Source organism: Sinohyriopsis cumingii, chromosome 9 (genome assembly GCF_028554795.1).
Source record: "Sinohyriopsis cumingii isolate HCF-2022 chromosome 9, ASM2855479v2, whole genome shotgun sequence".
Lineage (NCBI taxonomy): Eukaryota > Metazoa > Mollusca > Bivalvia > Unionida > Unionidae > Sinohyriopsis > Sinohyriopsis cumingii.
In genome coordinates, this window is record NC_142969.1 from 48289114 (window position 1) to 48310226 (window position 21113).

General features: G+C 34.5%; 1 protein-coding gene across 1 annotated transcript in view; it reads left to right on the forward strand.

Moving 5' to 3' along the window:
• The window catches only part of LOC149791761 (bifunctional purine biosynthesis protein ATIC-like), a 73015-nt gene that overhangs the window by 6036 nt on the left and 45866 nt on the right, over positions 1 to 21113 (forward strand). Inside the window, exons 2-6 of the mRNA XM_089970262.1 lie at positions 7642 to 7768; positions 10143 to 10219; positions 14064 to 14130; positions 16994 to 17082; positions 19109 to 19187. Coding sequence (XP_089826388.1) covers positions 7642 to 7768; positions 10143 to 10219; positions 14064 to 14130; positions 16994 to 17082; positions 19109 to 19187 — 439 coding nt within the window. The remainder of the gene's footprint in view (positions 1 to 7641; positions 7769 to 10142; positions 10220 to 14063; positions 14131 to 16993; positions 17083 to 19108; positions 19188 to 21113) is intronic.

Here is a 21113-nt window from a genome sequence, read left to right on the forward strand (position 1 = left end):
TATGAGAGGTAAAATTGGTTCTATTCTTTTCTCATCATATCAGAGGATTTATTTTTTCAAGCTAGTTGATGATTTTTTTTTTTATTTTTTTTTTATTGCAGGCTGTTCACCACCAATCTGTTTTATCTGTCCCAAAAAGCAGGACACGCTTTAAATGCTTATCAACATCAGTTTTGTAAAGAGAATATTGATAGAGCAGTTGGTCACTAGATGACATTAAGAACCTGTTGGAAATATTAAATTAAATGGAATGAAAACTTTTGTGTTGCTTGCAAATACTCTTAAGAACAAAAAAAAAATATACGGTGTACTGGCTGACATCAGGACCTGGAGAAACATTGCTTTTAATGAAATCAGATAAAAAATTTAGTTGAGAATGTGACGTGATATTTTTCTGAAGTACACTATTTTGAGAGGCAAATGTGCAAAACTAATTCAAGTATCATTGTTTAGCTTCACTGGTCATATGATCTGTTGTCTGTCGTCTATGCGATCGTTACCACAAATTTGTATCACTACTACTTGGAGGAATGCCATGAAACTTGACTTGACACACACACTGTTAGATTTGTGTTATTTGGATCAATTCAATTCATGCTCATTTTTTGTAGCAAATGGAAGCATCTATTTTTACCAGCTGTATGCTCTAGATAGTACACAGTTTCCATAACTGCTCCAGTGGCCTAGTGGTTAGAGCATCGGCCTTGGACAGGGGAGGTCATGGGTTCGATCCCAGGCAGAGTCATACCAAAGACTTACAAAAATGGTACTAACAGCTGCCTCACTTGGTGCTCAGCATTAAGAGGTTAGTGTTAGGACTGGTCGGCCTGGTGTCAGGATAATGTGACTAGGTGGGACATCATGCTACATGTCTGCGGCATGATGCCCCACTGCTACACATCACTATAAAACTGTCAAACTGCAGACATCACAGTGATATGACTGAAAAATTGTTAAAGCTATGTTAAAAATCCAAATCACACACACACACACACACAGAGTTTCCATAATTACCTTATGTCAGTCATACTTCATGAAAGTAACATAGAGGTATGCCAATATTCTTTCCATTGTGCACGTTGCAAATGCAAACAACTTCATCTTTTACGTGTCCTTTTTTAATAAGTATGTAATAGCTATAGATGAAAAGTCTTAAAGACATAACATTTTCCCAAGAAGACTTGACTTGTTATGTTGGGCAATTTTTGTGCTATACCCTAAATATTTGAAGCATTTTGCTCATTGTAACATTCTTAAATTGTACAATTTGCAGTCCAGAAGATAAGAATTTAATGAATCTGGTACTTGACTTCCTGGTTTGGAATTAGCTGCTTTTTAAAAGAAAATGGTGTATTTTATAAATACTTAAGAATATAACATTCTAATTCCAAACAGAATCTTAATTTTTTTATTATTTTGAGTATAAAATATTTCCTCTTGGTATTCCACTTTGGAAATGAATTCGTCTGTGTTCTTACTAAGATTTTGTGTTCTTTCTATCAGTGATCATCAGGCATGTACTCTTCATTGATGTCCAAGCTAATCAAGATCATCTGGACATTTCTGTCAGCCAATGAAATTGATTGTCTTATACTTGTTTGGCAATGAGTACACACTATTCTGTGAGTTTTGCTATATACACTTGATTCAGTCTAAACTAGACCATAACAATTATTTATCTGTATTTTCTTGGGTCTTCTTTTTAGGTGTCAAATTGGTGCTATGGTTCAGGGGCATAGCCTAAAATGAATCCTGTATATGCATGGAATATCTAACACTTGTCCTGAGAGCACATTTTCAGGCTCAAAATTGATGCAAGCAGACATAATTTGCTAGTTATAAGTGCTAGAGCGCTACCTGGAATAATATGAACTAGAAGTTTCTTACTGGCCATATTTTTTTAAAATATCAGTTTTATTTAGTTTGTTAGTGGACATTAAAAATAACATGATCTTTGCTAGTTGAAAATATTACAGCTATCAAATTGCTGTAAGTGCTGGGGAAAAGGTTCATTTTAGGCCCTAAGTTTATTTTAATTGAATGCACCATAATAAAACCTAGACATTGCCAAATTTGAATTCAGTTAAAAAAAGCTTTGTGCAGTTTTAGTCACGCTGTCGACATAAATACTCTGTTTGTCTGGAGCTCTGACAGGTACATGTGGACTGAACATTAGTTCAGTTGCCCATTTATTTAAAACGCATCACAAAAAAATTGAGCTATTTGTGCAAGTATCAAAGTATACCATTCCTGAAATCAGTAAAGTTAAATTTTCTAACGTAAACAGTTTAGGGGAAGGTCATTGAGCATGTGTCATCATGCCAAAGGTATATTAAGTTCACCCGTTGTCAACGTTTTTGCACTGACGTGTATGGTAACAATCAGATTGCTAATTTGATGAATGAAGCAGTGCGAACATATTGATGGACTTGGCTACTATCATGAGAGTCTGGTTACCATAGATGTGTTCGGACCTTAAACAGGAAGCAGCTCCAACTTGACTGAAACACATATTTGTGAATACTGCATGTCAAATTAATCTGTTTTAAATGCTTGACATCAGTGTATTGATTTTTATTGACATATTCAGGTGCAGTATGTTTAAATATTAAAATTCATCAGATGAGTACTTGTTAGATCATAATACTTATGGTCCCCATCTCCTACAATGCAAGATGTCAGCCCCTTCCCACACCCCATTCCTGCCCCACCTATCCAGGACTTCTTAGATTGTAGAACTGTCCACTCCCCAGTTCACCAGGTCTGAGTGGCCATCTCTATTGATCCCTTGTCAATGTCTATGGACCCTGTAAGTTGTATGTTACGGAGACAGTGGTATTTGTGGTACCATGAAATACTAACGAATAATAAAATTGTACCCCATAAAGTCAGGATTTGTTTACATTTGTGTAGAACCCGTATGTACCGTCAAATCTGTTTACGTGCAATGTGTTAATCCGTTAATGATGGTGATGAGTCGAGGAATAAAAAGGCTGTAACAATGGTGGATTTGAGTAACACGATGGTGAATAATGGTTTATGTTGAACCAGTGATCATGAAAACTTAACGTAGCATCCACGTTCATTTCAGTACGCTGATACTTCCATCCAAACCTTAGATTTTCCTCCTTGTTGATTTTTTTAAAGCTTCCTTTTATAGTTGTCTTTTTACCCGGAGGGCTGGCCATTTAATGTTAAGGAGCAAAGATTTTTGTGATAAAAAATGTTCTGTCTTTGAGACAGCTCCCAAAAAGTATCTCTGTTCTCTTTTTTAGCAATGAAAGTCATTATATTCATCCTATTACTAGAAAAAATTATCATGGGGTAAAAGATAAAGAAATTTTCCAACTGAAGAGAAAATCCCAGCCTCTCACTCCCTTCCAAAATTCAAATGTTTGGCTCCTTAATAATAGGTGGGCTTGACAAAATGGGGTCTCTTGTTCTTTTTTATTTTTTATTTTGACTAATAACTTTCCCATTTTTTTAATGTACAAAAATATTTGAAAATCTTGCAGAATTATCAATTGTTACTCTTTACTATTTTTTCTCACATTTGTGTACACATCTATCACTTGTTCATGTGTTGCAGACCTGCCAACAATTATGATTTTGCTGTTAGTCTTACAGAAATGACCCTTAAAATAAGAAGCAAAAACTACAGAAATATGATTGTTGTGGTAAAATCCAGATAATTGGCTAATTCATGTTTGAGTTGGATCCGGTTTATATAATAGATTTAATGGAATTAGTCCAGCAACCAGACTAACTTTGCAGTAGTACCATAGGCACTTTACACAGCTTATATCGTTTCATGCAAAGTATCTGCATGATCAAACTGTTGATTATAGAATTTTTTTAAAAATGGCATCCAGCAAGCAATATGAAGACAAAAGGGAAAATAAGCCTCTTGAAAAATGTTAATTATCAGTACAAACGAATAAAAAAGAAATATTCAGATTCTTATGGATAAAATTAGGAAGGAATACAATTACGTTTATTGGACATCACATGTCGATTTGAGTATGTCTCATGGCAGGAGATAAGATTGCCATTGTCAAGTAAAATTGAAAGAAAAGTTCGAATAATTACATCAAGTTGACAGATAGCCACAAGCCGTTTAGCTGCATGAGGTCTGGAACCTAAGCTTTTGCAACTGTTCTGGAGGTAAATAAGAGCTATGTGTACTTCACAATATGTTCTGTTGAACAAGTTTACCATCGCTGCATCAGCTTAGAATACTATTCTTTTTAAATACACATTTTCCAACTTTACATTAGCAGTACATGATACTTTGTTATGTCTTTCATAAAAACTGGTTAGACTTATGGAAATAATTAAACTGCCTTAACGAGACAGTCTTGTTAGGATTGGTAGGTCTGGTATTGCAATGCAAGTCCAGAGACAACTGTACACAAAATGGGTATTTTTTTTGTAACATTTTTCTTTGCAGTGCAGGGTGATGACTGATTAGTTTTAGTTGTCATTTAGGAATAGAATTTATTGCAAGATTTAGAATTTTCTATGATTTTAATAAGCTAATTTTCTATGATTTTGATAAGCTAATTTTCTATGGTTTTGATAAGCTAATTTTCTATGATTTTGATAAACTAATTTTCTATGATTTTGATTAACTAATTTTTTTTTTGTTTTGATTTATGAATTTTCTATGAATTTAAATTATTTCACATTAATAATTGGGCCCATTTATATTGGATCTGAGACCTATTTTGGCCCTATAGGACTTTACTGGCAACATAAAAGTGGAGCCAGTAAAACAGCTAAATGTTTCATTAATTATCACCATTAACACCTGCAATGTTTACTGTCAATGATGCAGGAACTACCCATTCCCATTAGAGAATATAATTCCACATCACCGCTTACCATATAGACTTGCTTATAAGATGAGTCAAACTGCAAACCATGCAGACCCAGATCTACTGTTGCATGATTCAATAGCAGATCTGGGTATGTGCAGTTTGTTGGGAGTAATCACTAAAACAAATAGCAAAGACCCAGATCTGCAGGCACATTATGCTATGGCACATCAGCATCTTTGTTGCTTGCAATTTTACTCGACTTATAAGTTGGTATAATTGGTAATAATAATAATAATCACTGCAATTGGGTCACAGGAACTAATCTACCTGGAGACCTTCAGCACAATTTGATAAATTTGGTTAATAAAGAATTAATTTAGTCTGAAGATCAAAGAAAATTTCAAGTCAACACAAGCATAAGCACCAGTGAGCACATAAACCTGTACAAAATATCATGTTTGATTGAAAATTGAACTGTGACAAAAATGTGTAAGTAGAGAAAACACTGATTATGAAAAGAAGATTGCCAGAATCAAGTCTTGGGGCACTGGGAATGTTGTTCTATATCAGTGTACCAATATATTGAAAGCTCTTTTGAAACAATTCCTTCTTTGACCTTGGCATAATGTAATTTTTATTTCTAACAGACCTATAATTTGGAATACCAAAGTCCATCAGCATATCTTTGGTGAACGGTATAACTTAGCTGGACGGGACAGGCAGTCCTTATCTGTCAGGAGCTGGGTGATTTACCTGGCTACTTTCACTTTACACCTGGCTACTTTAAAAAGAAAACATGTATCCCCCACCTACGTTGGCATCTCACGCTTCAACTTGAAATCTAAAGGAAGGCCTACAGGAATGGCTTTTCTGGACATTTTATACATAAATTTGGCCTTTCTTCAATACATTTGTAAAATTGTTGAAGATTGTCTATAAACGAGTCAAAATTAAAATGATGCGCCCTTTTTTGTTGCCTATACTATTTTTTGTTTTTTTGAATTAAAGATAGAGTATTACCCCAAATTGCTTACAAAGTTGAAGTTATGGCTGTTTATAAATTTTATAATTTTTTTATATAAAAGATAAATCTTTACTGAAAAGGAATGAAAACTTCGATTTTCTTCAGAAGCTAAAGATAAGAATTAACTTTTTGAAATATATTTAATGTGTCTAGTCCAAGTTAGATTGGTATCTACACATACACCAAGAATTTTATTATGGTAGATCATATAAAGCTTTCAGCTATTTATCAGTCATAGATATGAGTGCATTTTCACACAAGTAATTCTTCTGATAGCCAGTCAGATATGAGTGCAGTTTTGATCTAATCATCATGAAAATTATTGTACATACTTGATTAAAGACTACTGTAAATGTCTGGTAACTTAGAAATGGGTCCGTAGTTTTTAACATGCTCTTTCAAGAGGACTGTTTATTTTGATTTCAGGTAATTTGGTTTGTGTTAGTGGTTTTTTTTTTTAGTTTTTCAGCAGATATATTAGGCTTTACAAGGCTGCCAGCATATTTGGTGGGGGAAGAACCATTGGCACATGGGAAGCTACTGGCAAACTTTCTCACATACCCATGTTGGTCAACCCATGACGTGAGATGTGAGTGATTTCACCTCTGTCAATGTGGTAATTTAGGAAAACAAGGATATTTAGAGATGAGTCTAGTTAAATTTGCATTATTTTTCAAGGGGACTGTTCAGTAGTATTTGTTAAAGATGTGTTTAGTTATTTACGTCATCTTTGAAAGGGACTGTTCAGTAAAAAAAAAATCTGGTCATTGGGAAAGACAAGAAAGTATAGAAATGGGTCTAGTTGTTTACATCATCTTTGAAGTGGACTGTTTGGTATTATTTTCTGTTTATCTTTCTTAAAATAGACAATTTCCACATTGAGTTTTGGTACCACTAAGAAGAATTTGATCCAGACAACATTGAGTTTTGGTAACACTAGGAAGTATTAGAGGCAGACAAATCATTACAGATTGTGTGTACATGTAGACATTTGTGTAAATGTGGCAGCCCTATATCCTCTTGTGTTGGAAATTCCATTTTATATCCTCTGATTAAACATGGGACGGGGGGATGAAGCTATAATGATTACATCAATTTATATGTAGTTGAGGTGGTTTCTACAAAATAGCTTTGCTTGCTTTAGGGTTTTATTGAGGGGTGTGTGTGTTGTCTCATGTTACTGTGGCTGAAATTAAAAGGCTTATTGATTTTGGGACTAAAAAATTTGATTTTCCTTGCTGCATGACAAGTCAAGTTTTCCTTTCCAAATTCACAGCAAATTTTATAAGTAGGCTACACCTGGGCAGGTGCAGCTCTCTTTTGAGGTAACCAGTCAAGGTCACTGGAGTTGATATTGTGCATTTTTCCTTTCTTTTCGACATGTTTACAGGATGCAGTTTTAATCAAACTTCATAAGGCACCTTCCTGCTGATTCCCTGGCCTAGAGGTCAGAGGTCATGCTCCATAGAGTTAAATTGCAATTTTGTTGAACTTCCACATGACAAGTGCACTTTCCTCCAGTTCCAACACCCAACGTTTGTATGTCTGTCTCAAGCTGGGCATATTATATTGTGATGCTGTCTTTGTATTGTATATTTGTTAGCATTTTCTTGCCTGGCTCATGACTTTGAAATAATAATGATAATAATGAAGCAAGAAAAAGTACACGTGTTATTTTCAGTTAACTGAAACCTCACAGTGTTCTTTGTTACAAATGTATGCAGTATAAGTACAGTACCATAGTTTTTTGCAACATTTGCATTTCATAGCATTATGGTTGTTATATTTCATATGCAGCTTTACTGAGTGTTGCTGACAAGACCGGACTGGTGGAGTTTGCTCAGGAGTTGTCTGCCCTTGGACTTAAGCTTGTGGCATCAGGTGGCACTGCTAAAGCACTTAGAGATGCTGGTCTTGAAGTCAGGTATGTTGACATACAAAATTGTATCATCCTTGTCTTGTAAAAGTGCAAGAAACTGTTTTCTCCCTTAAAAATAAATGATTTTGCACATGGAAATCAGACAGAGACAATTTGATGTTAGCTTATCGTGTGACTGTCATTAATATTAAATACCTCAATCAGATCTTTTCACCACTTTATTTCTTTATCAATTTCCAACATTAAGCACTCATTAAATGACCATTGGGTAATGGGATGCTTTCCTTTATATTCATTATAAGCATTCTTCATTTAGCAAAGTTGTATGATTGCAGACTGTTTCATGCATTCATTGGTATTGTTTCTTATAAAATGCAGTTCTAATATATACGACTATTGCCTTTCAATATGCTGATGATGAGGAAAAGCAAAATCTTTATTTAGTAAAAGTTCTTAATCAAACACATGTTTGTTGAAACATTCTGTACGGGGTTGGTTCATAGATTCAGTTCTCATACTAAAACATGCCTTGATTAAAGACTCTGCGTATCACTGTATGAAAATGCCATAAATGGGAATTCACCTTTCTGTGTGAAAATTAAGGAGAATTCACTAATTAGCAGATATTTTTCTTAAATTGTGGTTATATTTTTATATGCGAAAAGGGAGCAACAGAACTCAGCTGGCAGAACATCTGATTCATAATTCAAGAATTGCAGGTTCAGTACCTGCCCTGGCCAGAAACTTTGATGTATCACTTGTTCTGTCGTTGAAAACGGTAGATAGGACCTGGAAATTTTAATCAACACTATGAAATATCAAATTTAAAATTAACTCGTACAATTTTTTACATTTTCTTTCCAAACGACATTCCTAGTACACTGCAATTAACGATATGTAAGGAAATTTTGATCAATGAAAATGTCACTTACGCCGAGTGGAGGCAGTACTTTAATAAATAAATACAAATTAAATAATTTTTTTATCAATTGAAATTTGTGTTCTGGTTCCATTTTTTAGTTCCATTTAAGTGTAATTGTCGTAAGTGCAATGTGTCCTCTTGTAATTAAACGTAAAATGTGTCAATCTACCATAACAGCTATGTCTGTGAGCGTTTTTCTGAGAACCTAATTAAGTGCTGACCGTGTTTTGATAACTGACTTGCGGAAGTATTTATTGTATTGTTGCACTGAATTAAACGCTGGCCTCCTTTATATTATCGTGTTAATTATGTCTTTTGAATAAAAAAAGGAGGTGGAATAAAAGAAAAGTTAAAAGGCAAAAAAAATCGGACTAACTTAAAATCTAGCGGCATTGGTCATACGTTGGGTGAACTCACTTCATTTGATCAATCGAACACTGTAATAAATGTTATTGTGTATGTAACAGAAACTATCTTAAATTAACTGACTCTTTCATAACTGATCAAAGATAACAAGGCAGCAAAGAGAAAAGAATACTTCGTAAAATAAAGAGCTTGATTTCACAGATACGGACCATTGTGGGCAAGCAAGTTTCAGAGAATTCTTGAACTGGCATTTAGAGATATCCTCAGGGATGATAAGAAATTTCATTATTACTTCCAGTGAAATCACGACATTAACATTGTACTAATTGAACAATAAATAATTGAGTTTCAACGTAGATGTGTCACAAAATAAATGTTGCGTGTTTTTGAAAAAAAAGGATCTTGTTTGGTGGTGTATCAACAGGTCGTCTAGTTCACAAATTGTGTACTACCGATTTGGCAAGATACTATTAAATACCACTACAGGAACCAGACTCATCAAGAAAACAAAAAGCAGTGACATAATACACAGATTTTTCGCGTACACATGATGGTTGTTCAAACCAGTTGGAACGATCTTTCATATGTTGGATATTTTGAGAGAGAAAAAATGTTATTTAAACAGAATAACGAACTTCATTAGAAAAAGCGCATTATTAAAAATTATTATTGACGTGATTGTAAAATGAGGATTCAGTCATTAAACAATCCAGTTCCCTAATGGCCTCCCCCTCCACATACACACACACAGTTTTCTCGATGTCAAAGTGATTTTTTTCAATTTTTGGAGGTCTTTCTGTTACTTGCGCCTCGCTTATACTGCAGTCTATGTTTGTGGACCCCATTGTGTGCGAGTTATCAAGGGAGAGGTGCACTTGAAAAATCCAAATCACATACACACACACGCTATCTGTACAGACCCAGATCTACCATCGCAATGCACCAGTAGATCAGGATCTATGCTGTTTGTTAGAAATAATCAGTGAAATAAATAACATATACCCTGATCTGTGGGCGCATTATGTACTGGCAGATTGGGATCAGTGTTGTTTGCTCTTGGCCTAAACTTACAAGTGAGTATAAATGTTACATTTAAATCTTTAACAGTTGACTGTTTTCTGTTTCCCACAGTGATGTCGCAGACCTCACAGGAGCTCCGGAGATGCTGGGAGGGCGTGTCAAGACTCTTCATCCGACTGTGCATGGTGGTAAAGATACTTGTGTTAATGCCACAGAAGTATAGGAATCGTATGGTGTTTGCAGTATTTAAATAGTTAAACAGATTGAATGATCCATGATTTGTGCTTAACAGTATATCAGCACAGGAAAAACTACACTAGTCTCGTTATAGCTCTCACTTGTTATGGGCGCTTTGGGAAAGCATGTCATGACATCTTTGCCTTACATGCAGGTGTCCCCAGAGGTACAAGTCAAACAGTCAATATAAGCTAGTGGAGAGTAAATATGACCATGATGTTGTGAAAGTGTTGAAGGATGAGTCGACTGTAATCAGAACAACATAAGATGTTGCAGAAGCAAATTATTGGTAATGTTAGGGACCAACCATTTATTTTTCTGAGGGGTTTATATTTTGGAGGGGAAAGTATGACCCTCGTATAGCTTGAGAAAATGCACTCTTGCTCTGATTTGTGAAAAATCTAATTCCATGATATTGGAGTTTTTTTAATCATGAGATGAAGGCAAAACACTGGACCTTCAGCAGATCATTAAACAGTCTGTCCCTTATTCTTGGTACTTGGCCAAAATTGAGTGTAAACATGTTCCTTTATGGATGTTAATAATATTTGTCTATTAAATAGAAACAATATGAATATGTCATTCTTTTCAACTTACAAGTTTGGCAGGTGATTTAGAAAGGGTTGTGTTAATATTTGTCAGTTTCATTTGTAAGTTATCTGGCGATTTGAAATCTGTTCATGGGCTATGGTTTGAGGCATGAGTTTGAAGAGATTTATTTTCCCAAACTAATGCAAACTAATGCTGGCATCAGACAAGAAATCTTTGAATTGAACTGGCATGTGGCCACATAATTTCATTGCCAATTTCCTAATAATCATCAGCTAATTTATTTAATCCCCATTCTCATAATTATGATGTAGATGACAAAATCATGCAAATCTTCCTTTGACATCACATCTGCATGTGTAGAAAAGATCTTCCTTTTCCATGCATTTCTTTACTCTTCATTAACAATATACTGAATATTAAAAACCTACGATCGTCTGTATTTTTATTATGGACATGCTTCTGTTGCACATGATTGATGCACCGTTGTGTATAGACTGCTCAAGTGGCCTAGTGGTTAGAGCATATGCTTCAGAAATGGGAGGTTGTGGGTTCAAACTCCAGCTGAGTCATATCAAAGATGTTTTAAAATGGTACTAACAGCTGCCTTGCTTGGTGCTTAGCATTAAGAGGTTAGTGTTAGGACTGGTCAGCCTGGTGTCAGTATAATGTGACTAGGTGGGACATCATGCTACATGTCTGTGGCATGATGCCACAGTGCTAGACATCACTATAAACTGTCAAACTGCAGGCATGGTAGTGATATGACTGAAAAATTGTTAAAGCTACGTTAAAAATCCTAATCACACACACTCACCAATGTGTATCAGTGTATCCCACAGAGGTGTAAAACTGAGGGTAAAAAAAAACTTGGTGTCAGAACTGGGGGTTAAATAAAAAATATGGGGGTCAAAAATGTACTGACAAATTTTCATCTGACTTGTACTTTTTCAGCTTGAAATAGGATATTGCAACTTACACAATATTCTCTCTCTCTCTCTCTCTCTCTCTCTCTCTAAACATGCAAATAAACTAACAAACAAATGCATTGTCCATTCAAAGAATAATTTTATTTGTTCATTTTTCTTTTAAAGTTGTACATTCCTTATTATCTTTTTGAAGCAATATTATAACCAACACCTTACATACAAGCCAATACAAAAGCCTAATAAATCTTTTTAGCCAAATGGCAGTCAATTTTCTGCCTGTCATAAAATGTGTACTATCATCGATTTCATTGTACTTCGTCCTAGAAAAATTTATCCAAAAATCTAGAAAGCTAATGATTCATCTTGTTTCTAATAAGTTACACTTGAATTTTAAGATCTTTCGTTTATTGCAGCAAAGTTAAAAACCAACAAAATCTGCAATGACCCCACTGACTGTGCAATCCAAATAAACGCATTTGCCTCTGCAAGTTTACTTATTTCTTTGTTGTGAAAGAATGTCTTGGGTTACAATGTGTTCTCCAGATATCTTGTGGCGAACGATTCTTAAAAATTCTTAAACCCTGCCGCGAAAGAATTAATCACTTTTGCAGTCTTCGCAATCACTTGATCAGAAGTCACACCGGTAATCCAAATGGATGTGCCATATTCCAGTCATGGGAATTATTTTCTCCTTTTTTTTTTTAAAGTTAGATCCACAGTTACTCTTTTGTGTTTTGGTTCTTTCACTTTCTTAGTGCACGACGTTTTAATCTTGTGACATATGGGCCATCTTTTCCTAAAGCACCCATATTGTGGTTCATTATAATGTGATTCTGGATATAACATGGTACCAATATGGACCACTATATATATTTCGTTTTTAAAACATTATTTGACAAAATTTTGGTCATGCATGGGTATATCATGGTTCAGTATATACTGCTATTCTCATTATAGTGCAGTTTCATATATACTGCAGTTCTCACTTTAGTGCAGTTTAGTATAGACTGCTGTTATCACTATAATGCAGTTCAGTATATACAGCTGTTCTCTCTGTAATGCAGTTTAGTATATGCTGCTGTTCTCATTGTAATGTGGTTTGGTATATACTGCATCTCTCATTGTAACACAGTAGTTCATGTTTGTAATTGCATACCACCGTGTTATGTACCAAATCATAGTATAATGAGAACAGAATAATGTGTCAAACCATGATATATTGAAAACAGTTCTATACACTAAACCATAACATAGCCGGAATAATCACAATTTTTAAAATAATAATGTTTTAAAAAGGATATAAATATGTAACACTAAGCTTTATAGCCATTGCAGATCACTGACATCTCATGTGGGTTGGAGTTTTGGGATCAGTCAGTGTAGGTATGTGAGAAGGGTTTATCCTCCACCAAATATACTGGCCATCAAGTTTAGCCTATCTTGTGCTGAAAAATGGCGTTGAACCCATAACATTGAAATCATGAAAATTGATATCCATGGCAAGAAATGAACTGATGGTACACTTGTGCTACCAAACTTTACGAGGAATACATTATTCTGCTTTAGGACATGCCGAAGATGAGAAAAGTCTTTAAAGACTTTGTCAAATGAGTAGATCAATTGCTCATAATTTTAAATGCTTCACAGAACCCCTATACTTCAACAAGATTCTGATTCAGAGCATCATTATTATTTAGTTAAAGTGCTGACAAGTACAACTTTCATACTTATTATTGCTACGCATTTAACAAAGGAATAGTTTGGAGCTTACAAATTGGTCCATTGTTAAAACACTATATGGTCCATTGTTACAACACACTATGTGGTCTATTGTTACACAACACTATTGTCTGGTGTTAGTAAACTTTTGTACAACAGTTAATGATTTCATTACACACTATGGTCTAGTGCTGATATAAATTTGTTCAGCAGTAAAAAAAAACATTATTTCACAAAGAAATCAAAAATCTTTTAATTACTTTAGTTTTTATAAAATAATAATACTTTTATGCTGTATTTTTGTGATCTTTTTATGATCTGTTCAAGGTGCCCTGACCTGATAGTTATGTTTTATTTTTGCGATCAGCACTCCTGTATTTTTCAGTTCAAACTGGAACACTAATTTATGAATTATCTACCAAATTTGGCTTATAAAAATGGATAAATATATATGTAATAAAAATGACTCATTGCTATTGAGTAGATTTGCCAATATCATCACAGAACAAACTTTTTGGGGGAAAACATTAAAGGCTGCTTAAACTCTTACAGTAGTTCAGATTTAATTTAATATTAATCATTGGTTTTATTTCTTCAGGTATACTTGCCAGACTGACAGATTCTGATCAGAAGGATCTCCAGAATCTTGGAATAAAAATGATCAGGTAAATTTCAGATGAATTGCCCATGCAATTCTTTCCACCACCTGACAGTCTGACTTTTGTATTTTCAGACTTCCAACTGACCAATATATTCAGGGCTCAGGCTAAGCCCAGACTGTTGGGAGAAGTATTTCTCCCTCCATTGGCCAAGAGGAAGATGTTCTTGAACTCACATGGATACTTAGTTTAGATCATCAGTTAATTTCTTCTGTCACATAATTTTTATTTGACAGCATATTAACATTTCACTTTATGTAATTCTAATTGGTCCAAATAAGTCCATGAAATTCTTGCTTAGTATTTTCTTTACGGATTGGTTACATTCATGAGAATTTTCCTTATCCAGTCTTCTGGACGTTTTTGCATTTATTGTTACTACTAGCATTTGGCGACCATTTATCGAATTCATTGCCCAAGGAAAAAAGGTCACATGTCGGAATATGGACAGTTTACCCCATAGGGGCTCATTAAAAATAAATCTAAGGGTATTGGTGAATGGATAGATGGGGGTGGGGTGGGGCAGAATACTTGTATCATGGGATACAGTATAGGAGTAAATAAACTCATCTCTATTCACAGAAGAACGTGCACATATACTGGTCTCCTGAATGATAAAAAGCTATCCAACCACATCATTTTATGCAGTAAAATAGCTCCAGTGAGCTAATATTTTTTTTATGTGATGCAGTTCTGACTCTAAACAAAATGTATCATCATCTACTACTCTTTCAGATCAAGTAATGCAAATATCAAGTCACAAATACATTACAGAAATCTACATTTTTTACATCCAGTAAGCATCTCTTTTACTTGAATATCCACCAACTGGAATGCTTAGTAGTAAGCATTGTAAACATTTTCATTGAAATCATTGTATATGGCGTGTTTAACCTAACCCCAGATAACTATGTGACATCACATGGAATTTCCATTGGTCATCCTTCGTTGAAAAATGATGTGTCAAACATTACATTTATTTGGAAGAACGATTGTTCTTTGAGTTATAATTGTAAAGAAAAAATTAGTTTTTAAATGTTTTGGGTTATAGAGTGGTGTATTAATTAATCCAGCTAGCTTTAGGGAGTACTTCTTTACACACAAGAAAAAGGAAAGTTGCAAAGGCTGGACAGTATTCAACAAAATTCCATAAGTTCAGTATGAAATCAGTGTCCATTTGAGATGCACTCAAATTTCAACAATGTTTTTATGTAAATGTAACTATGCATTTTACATGTACTACAAAAACTTCTGGAGTTTCCAATACTACCCCTAGTTTTATCATATTTTCTCTGTGCTTAGAAGAAAACAGCTAATCAGCATGAATCAGATTTCCAGTATAAAATGTTAACCTTTAAACATGTATGTATTTTACCTTGTCAAAAACTGTTAAGATGTGTTGGACCTAATTTGACAGTTCATCATAAATGGCTTGAAGTTGTACAAGAGATGCTGATCTGCCATTAAAAAAATTTGAAAAAAAACTTTAACTTTTTAAAAACTGCTCCACAGAATTTTACCAAATTTGACAGCATCTAAGTCTAGAAGTGGTTTCAAATTATTGCTGATCTGCCATCACAAAATGGCCAGATCGCTCTGGTGGTCTAGTGGTTAGAACATTTGCCTTGGAACCATGAGGTTGTGGGTTCAAACCCTGTCCGAGTCATACCAAAGACTTACAAAAATGGTACTAACAGCTGCCTTGCTAGGCACACAGCATTAAGAGGTTAGTGTTAGGACTGGTCAGCCTGATGTCAGGATAATGTGACTGGGTGGAACAGCATGCTATATGTCTGAGGCATGATGCCCCAGTGCTAGACATCACTATAAACTGTCACACTGTAGACATGGTAGCGATATGACTGAAAAATTGTTAAAGCTACGTTAAAAATTCTAATCACACACACTGGTAACTGTTACTGAAGCTAGAAAAACTCTTAAGTGACCTTTTTGCAGAAACCACCTAACATGATTTGACCAGGTTTGACAGAAAGCACAATGGCTTAAAGGCCCTTCATTATTGGCCAAATGATGCTGATGTACCATCAGATATTGGTAAAGTTCATTGTTCCTGATACTTGGATTTTAATAACAGCATTATTGACTACTGGTATATCATGCTGAGGAAATGGGAGTTTAGTGCCTTTCCCATGGACACACTAAGGGCTGTTCCAGTAAAATATACAAAGCAAAATATACATGGGATCCAGAGAAAGCACTTTTAATATAGAATAGTCACCCATATATGCATTTAGAATTTTGTATTGTTTACATATTAATTCTTTGGGTAATCTGAGTACCCTAGCATATATTTTTTGAAGAGTGCCTTCCCTGGGTACCATGTATGTTTCAGTTGAATAGCCCTAAGAGAGCCAGTTCACACTGGTCTGGGTAGGCATGCAACATGTGCACCTTGGAGTCTGAGTCCCCCACGCTACCAGTTGAGCTACCATGGCTTTTCAAATATTGATGAAAGTACAGAATGTAGAGAAACCTTTAAACAGTTGTTTTCAAAACATGCATTAAACAGCATTCTACAGAAAGCATCATATTGACCCATAGTTCTTGGCAAGCATACTCTTGCATTCAGCTGTTATGTAGATAACTATGGTGAGTGAGCTCAGGCTCACTTGGGCCTCTTGTTATATTATTTTTACAAAACGAAAACCTCAACTTATGTGTGTTTGGTAAGTATAATGATTAAATGTTGTTCTGTTCAATATTTTCTCTGCAATATAACTGAATAGCTTGGTTGGCATTGATAGAATAGAATATACAGAAATTTTTACTTGTATGTGTGCGATCCTGTCTTGAATATATGAGGAAAGGTAAAGAGTCTCTTGACATGCCCTCATAATTTCTTTTGCAGTGTTGTGGTCAATAATCTATATCCATTTGCCAAGACGGTAGCCAAGCCTGATGTTGAAGTTGCAGAAGCAGTGGAGCAAATTGATATTGGTATTTATCTGCAGCAAAATATTACCAAAGGGGACAATAACCTCATATTTGGTTGTAGTTTTACTTTTGCAGCTAGACATGTCATCTGTTAAATGAAGATTTAAGGACAGTGAAAACTATTATTTTATATCTAAACATTCTGAAAAAATCCTATTTCATTGTAAAATTGTGTGACTCCTGCAAGTCAGAATACATAATTAAATTATTCATATTGAATACATAATGAAATTATTCATATTGAATACATAATGAAATTATTCATATTGAATACATAATGAAATGATCCATATTGAATTACAGCATTTTAAGAGTGAAAATTATTTTCTTTTTTAAATTTGGTGTTTAAAACCAGTTAATGCCATCATTAATTATTCTTGACTGTGCCGTATATTTTGAAGTAGTTAATGATAATATTAACATGCAGTCAAAGGTATATTTTGAAGTAGTTAATGATAATAGTAACATGCAGTCAAAGGTATATTTTGAAGTAGTTAATGATAATAGTAACATGCAGTCAAAGGTATATTTTGAAGTAGTTAATGATAATAGTAACATGCAGTCAAAGGTATATTTTGAATCTGCAACTATTATAGGTTACTGCATTTGTATGGGAAAATATGAACAAGTTTTTTGGATGGAATACTACATTACCTTGGGAGTGCAGTATATCCATCCGACAAAACGAGTTTATATTTTCCCATACAAATGCAGTAACCTTTTTATTATATGCTCATTTTCTTATTCTATCTAAAGTTTAATTATATAAACAAAATAAACTACAAGAAACAACATAAATGAATGTATGCCGTATTCCAAACTAAATACACAAGCGCAGATTCATCATTACACAACAACATTATTAATGCGCACATAACTCTGCCCAGATAAATTTGAACTTAGTCGCGCACTTGAAAGAAAATGGCATGTCTAGTTAAAATTGAAATTTGCAGTCATATTGTAAATGAATGTGCATTGCAATGACTTTTCCATTTGATCTGGAATGAATAGATTTTGGTATTTTGTTTCGATTCTACAAATGTTCATGATTTTGGACTTGATTCATCTGTGCAAATTGTACATGAAATACATCAGATTGAAGCAGTGTGGGAGAAGCGTGTTTACATCTGCAAGTGTGTTTGTTCTGTCATTGACTATTTGAAATTATAATGTGGAGAAAAATATGAAGTATTTCAATTGCAATTATCAAAAAGACGCTATTGAATTTAATGTTTATTTCATTTTGAGTGCAGTAAGAAGATGTGATTGCACTTGGAATATAGTCGAAATTACAGTACAATTTCAAATAGTGTAATCAAGCTTGAGAACTCATAACATGACTCATGTAATTCAGATTTGCAGAACTAAAAAAGTACATTTTGAGGAAATTCTGGATGTAAAACTAAGTATGGTTTTTTTGCCATTCTTATTACCAGCTAAAGGAAACAGTTTATGCCTTTATAGCTTGCGTGTTATTTGTAGGTACCAAGCAATTTTTATGAAATCTGGTGTCTATCGCAAAATCTAAAACAATGTTGAAAAGTTAACGTGGAATGTAGCAAAGCAGTTGGTATGTTGCAGTCCATGAAACATCTGCTTTAGTTCATTCAGAAACAAATTTAATCAACCAAAATGTATTGCACCTACTATGCAAATGCACATGATTTGTTAACAAAGTAGTTCCTAATACACTATTGAGCACACGTGTCCTGCGCGTGGGTGCAATATGAAGGTGTGCAATATCGTAAAATATTGAACGATTCTGATAATGTAAAGTAAATGGAGAAAAAAAAGAGCATGTTATAAAGCAAAATATTGTATTCAGTTTAGAATAACTAACAATTGTGCAGTCACTGGTTCTGTATGGAAACAGGTGCAGAACCTCTGTTGGTTTCTTGACAGTGAAAAGGTCACACAATCGATATTTTCTTAGCTCCATGAATTATCAGTTTCAGGATATTTTATATTATACATTTTCAAGCTTTAACTAAATAGACGTTGAAAACATTTGTTACTTAATGCATTATAGGAGGTGTGACTTTGCTCAGAGCTGCAGCCAAAAATCATGCCAGAGTTACTGTCATTTGTGATCCCAGCGACTATAAAAGGTAAAACTATGTTAAAATACAACAAGTATTTGGTGGATATCATTAGATGAAACCTGCCTGAACAGATACCTGTTATAAATGATACCTGTTCAACAGGGACCTATCATTATACTTTTATTGTCATTTTAATCATTATTTTATGGGTACCTGTCCATAAAGAACAATTGTATATTCCTTTCCGTGTCCTTTATTGACAGATTTTATTGCATTCTGTACCATTATTTCTCCTATGCAGCATATTTTTAAAAACCGGTTCCTTTCATTTTGGGTTTCTTAAGCAGAGTATGACTTTACAGGGGGTTGGTGTTTTCTCACCTTATTTTGCCATTTATGTTTTTATTTTGGTCTAACTTTACTACATGTAGTCCATACATCAAACTACGTGTGTTTTGTTCCAAGTCGGAAAAAAGATCAAGTTTGATATGGCAGAGCAGTACGTTAAGGCTGTCAGAGAGATATGTCAAGGCTGTCAGAGAGATATGTCAAGGCTGTTAGAGATGTATGTCAAGGCTTTCAGAGAGATATGTCAAGGTTGTCAGAGATATGTCAAGGCTGTCAGAGAGATATGTCAGAGCTGTCAGAGTTTTAGTTACAGCAGTTAAATATAAATTGGTCTACATATATTAAAGTTAAATTGAGGGCATCTAGAGGGAGCCATGTTAGTTCAGTTGGAGCAATCGACTGGTAATACAATGGTCTCAAGTTTGATACCAACCCAGGTCATCCCACGTTGGCTGTGTCATTGTGTCCTTGGGAAAGGCACTTAGATCCCATTTGATCAGTATAATATAGATATTGGTGCATTAAAAGTGCTATTACAACGAACAAAACAAAACATAATCAGTGTAACTGGGAACAAAATCATTGTAACTATGAATTTCTACAAGCAGATGCCAATAAAATCACCTAAATAATTCCAATATGGGAGCGCAGTGCAGATTAAACATCCATACTGAATGCCAAATCAACCATGTAGGATGAAATCTAATAAAATATAAAGCTTCAGTGAGGACTCACAGGGTTATCAAGTTCTACTTGTATTCACGGGCACATATATGATGCCTATATTCAATGCTACATACATTATATTTATTGTCAACAATATAAATGTTTGAATATGTGAGTCTACTAGATCCTCCAAGACTACTAGGTAGATTATTATGAAACTTCATTCCAAGGTCTACATGGTCCTAAATGAACACACTGACAACCCCCCCCCCACACACACACTCACATCAATATGGTCACCAGGGCAGCCATCTTGAAATAAATTTGTATTGCTTCTCGTAAATCAGAGGTAGGATTGTCATAGAACTTGATATGTCTATACTAAGGGCAGGACAGTCTGAAATTAAATTGTGTCATAGATATAAAACATTTATAGTAATGGTTTGTTCTACTTATATTCTTAAACAGAAGGATGTCTCTGTTGTGCCTTTATCATCTGTTATCTGGGTAGGAATGTCTTACAGATTTATCATCTGTGATCTAGCTAGGAATGTCTTACAGATTTATGATCTGTGATCTGGGTAGGAATGTCTTAAAGATTTATCATCTTTGATCTGGGTAGGAATGTCTTACAGATTTATCATCTGTGATCTAGCTAGGAATGTCTTAACAGATTTATCATCTGTGATCTAGCTAGGAAAGTCTTACAGAGGGAAGGGGCAAGAATATTGACATTTTGGGCACATTCATTAAAGAAAGAGGCACAAGTTTGTCATAAAGGGACTTGTTCCTGAGGATAACATTCAGAATGTCATCTTTTTGAAAGTAGGAACAGTCAAAAACGCCTTTAAAAATCTATCCTACATGAAATAAACAGACATATAAATGCCATGAGTAGGTATTTTATTGACTTGAATAGAGGCAGAGTGAAAGGCTTGAGATGGGCAGATGGGAGGGGCAGAGTTTCTAAACAAATTT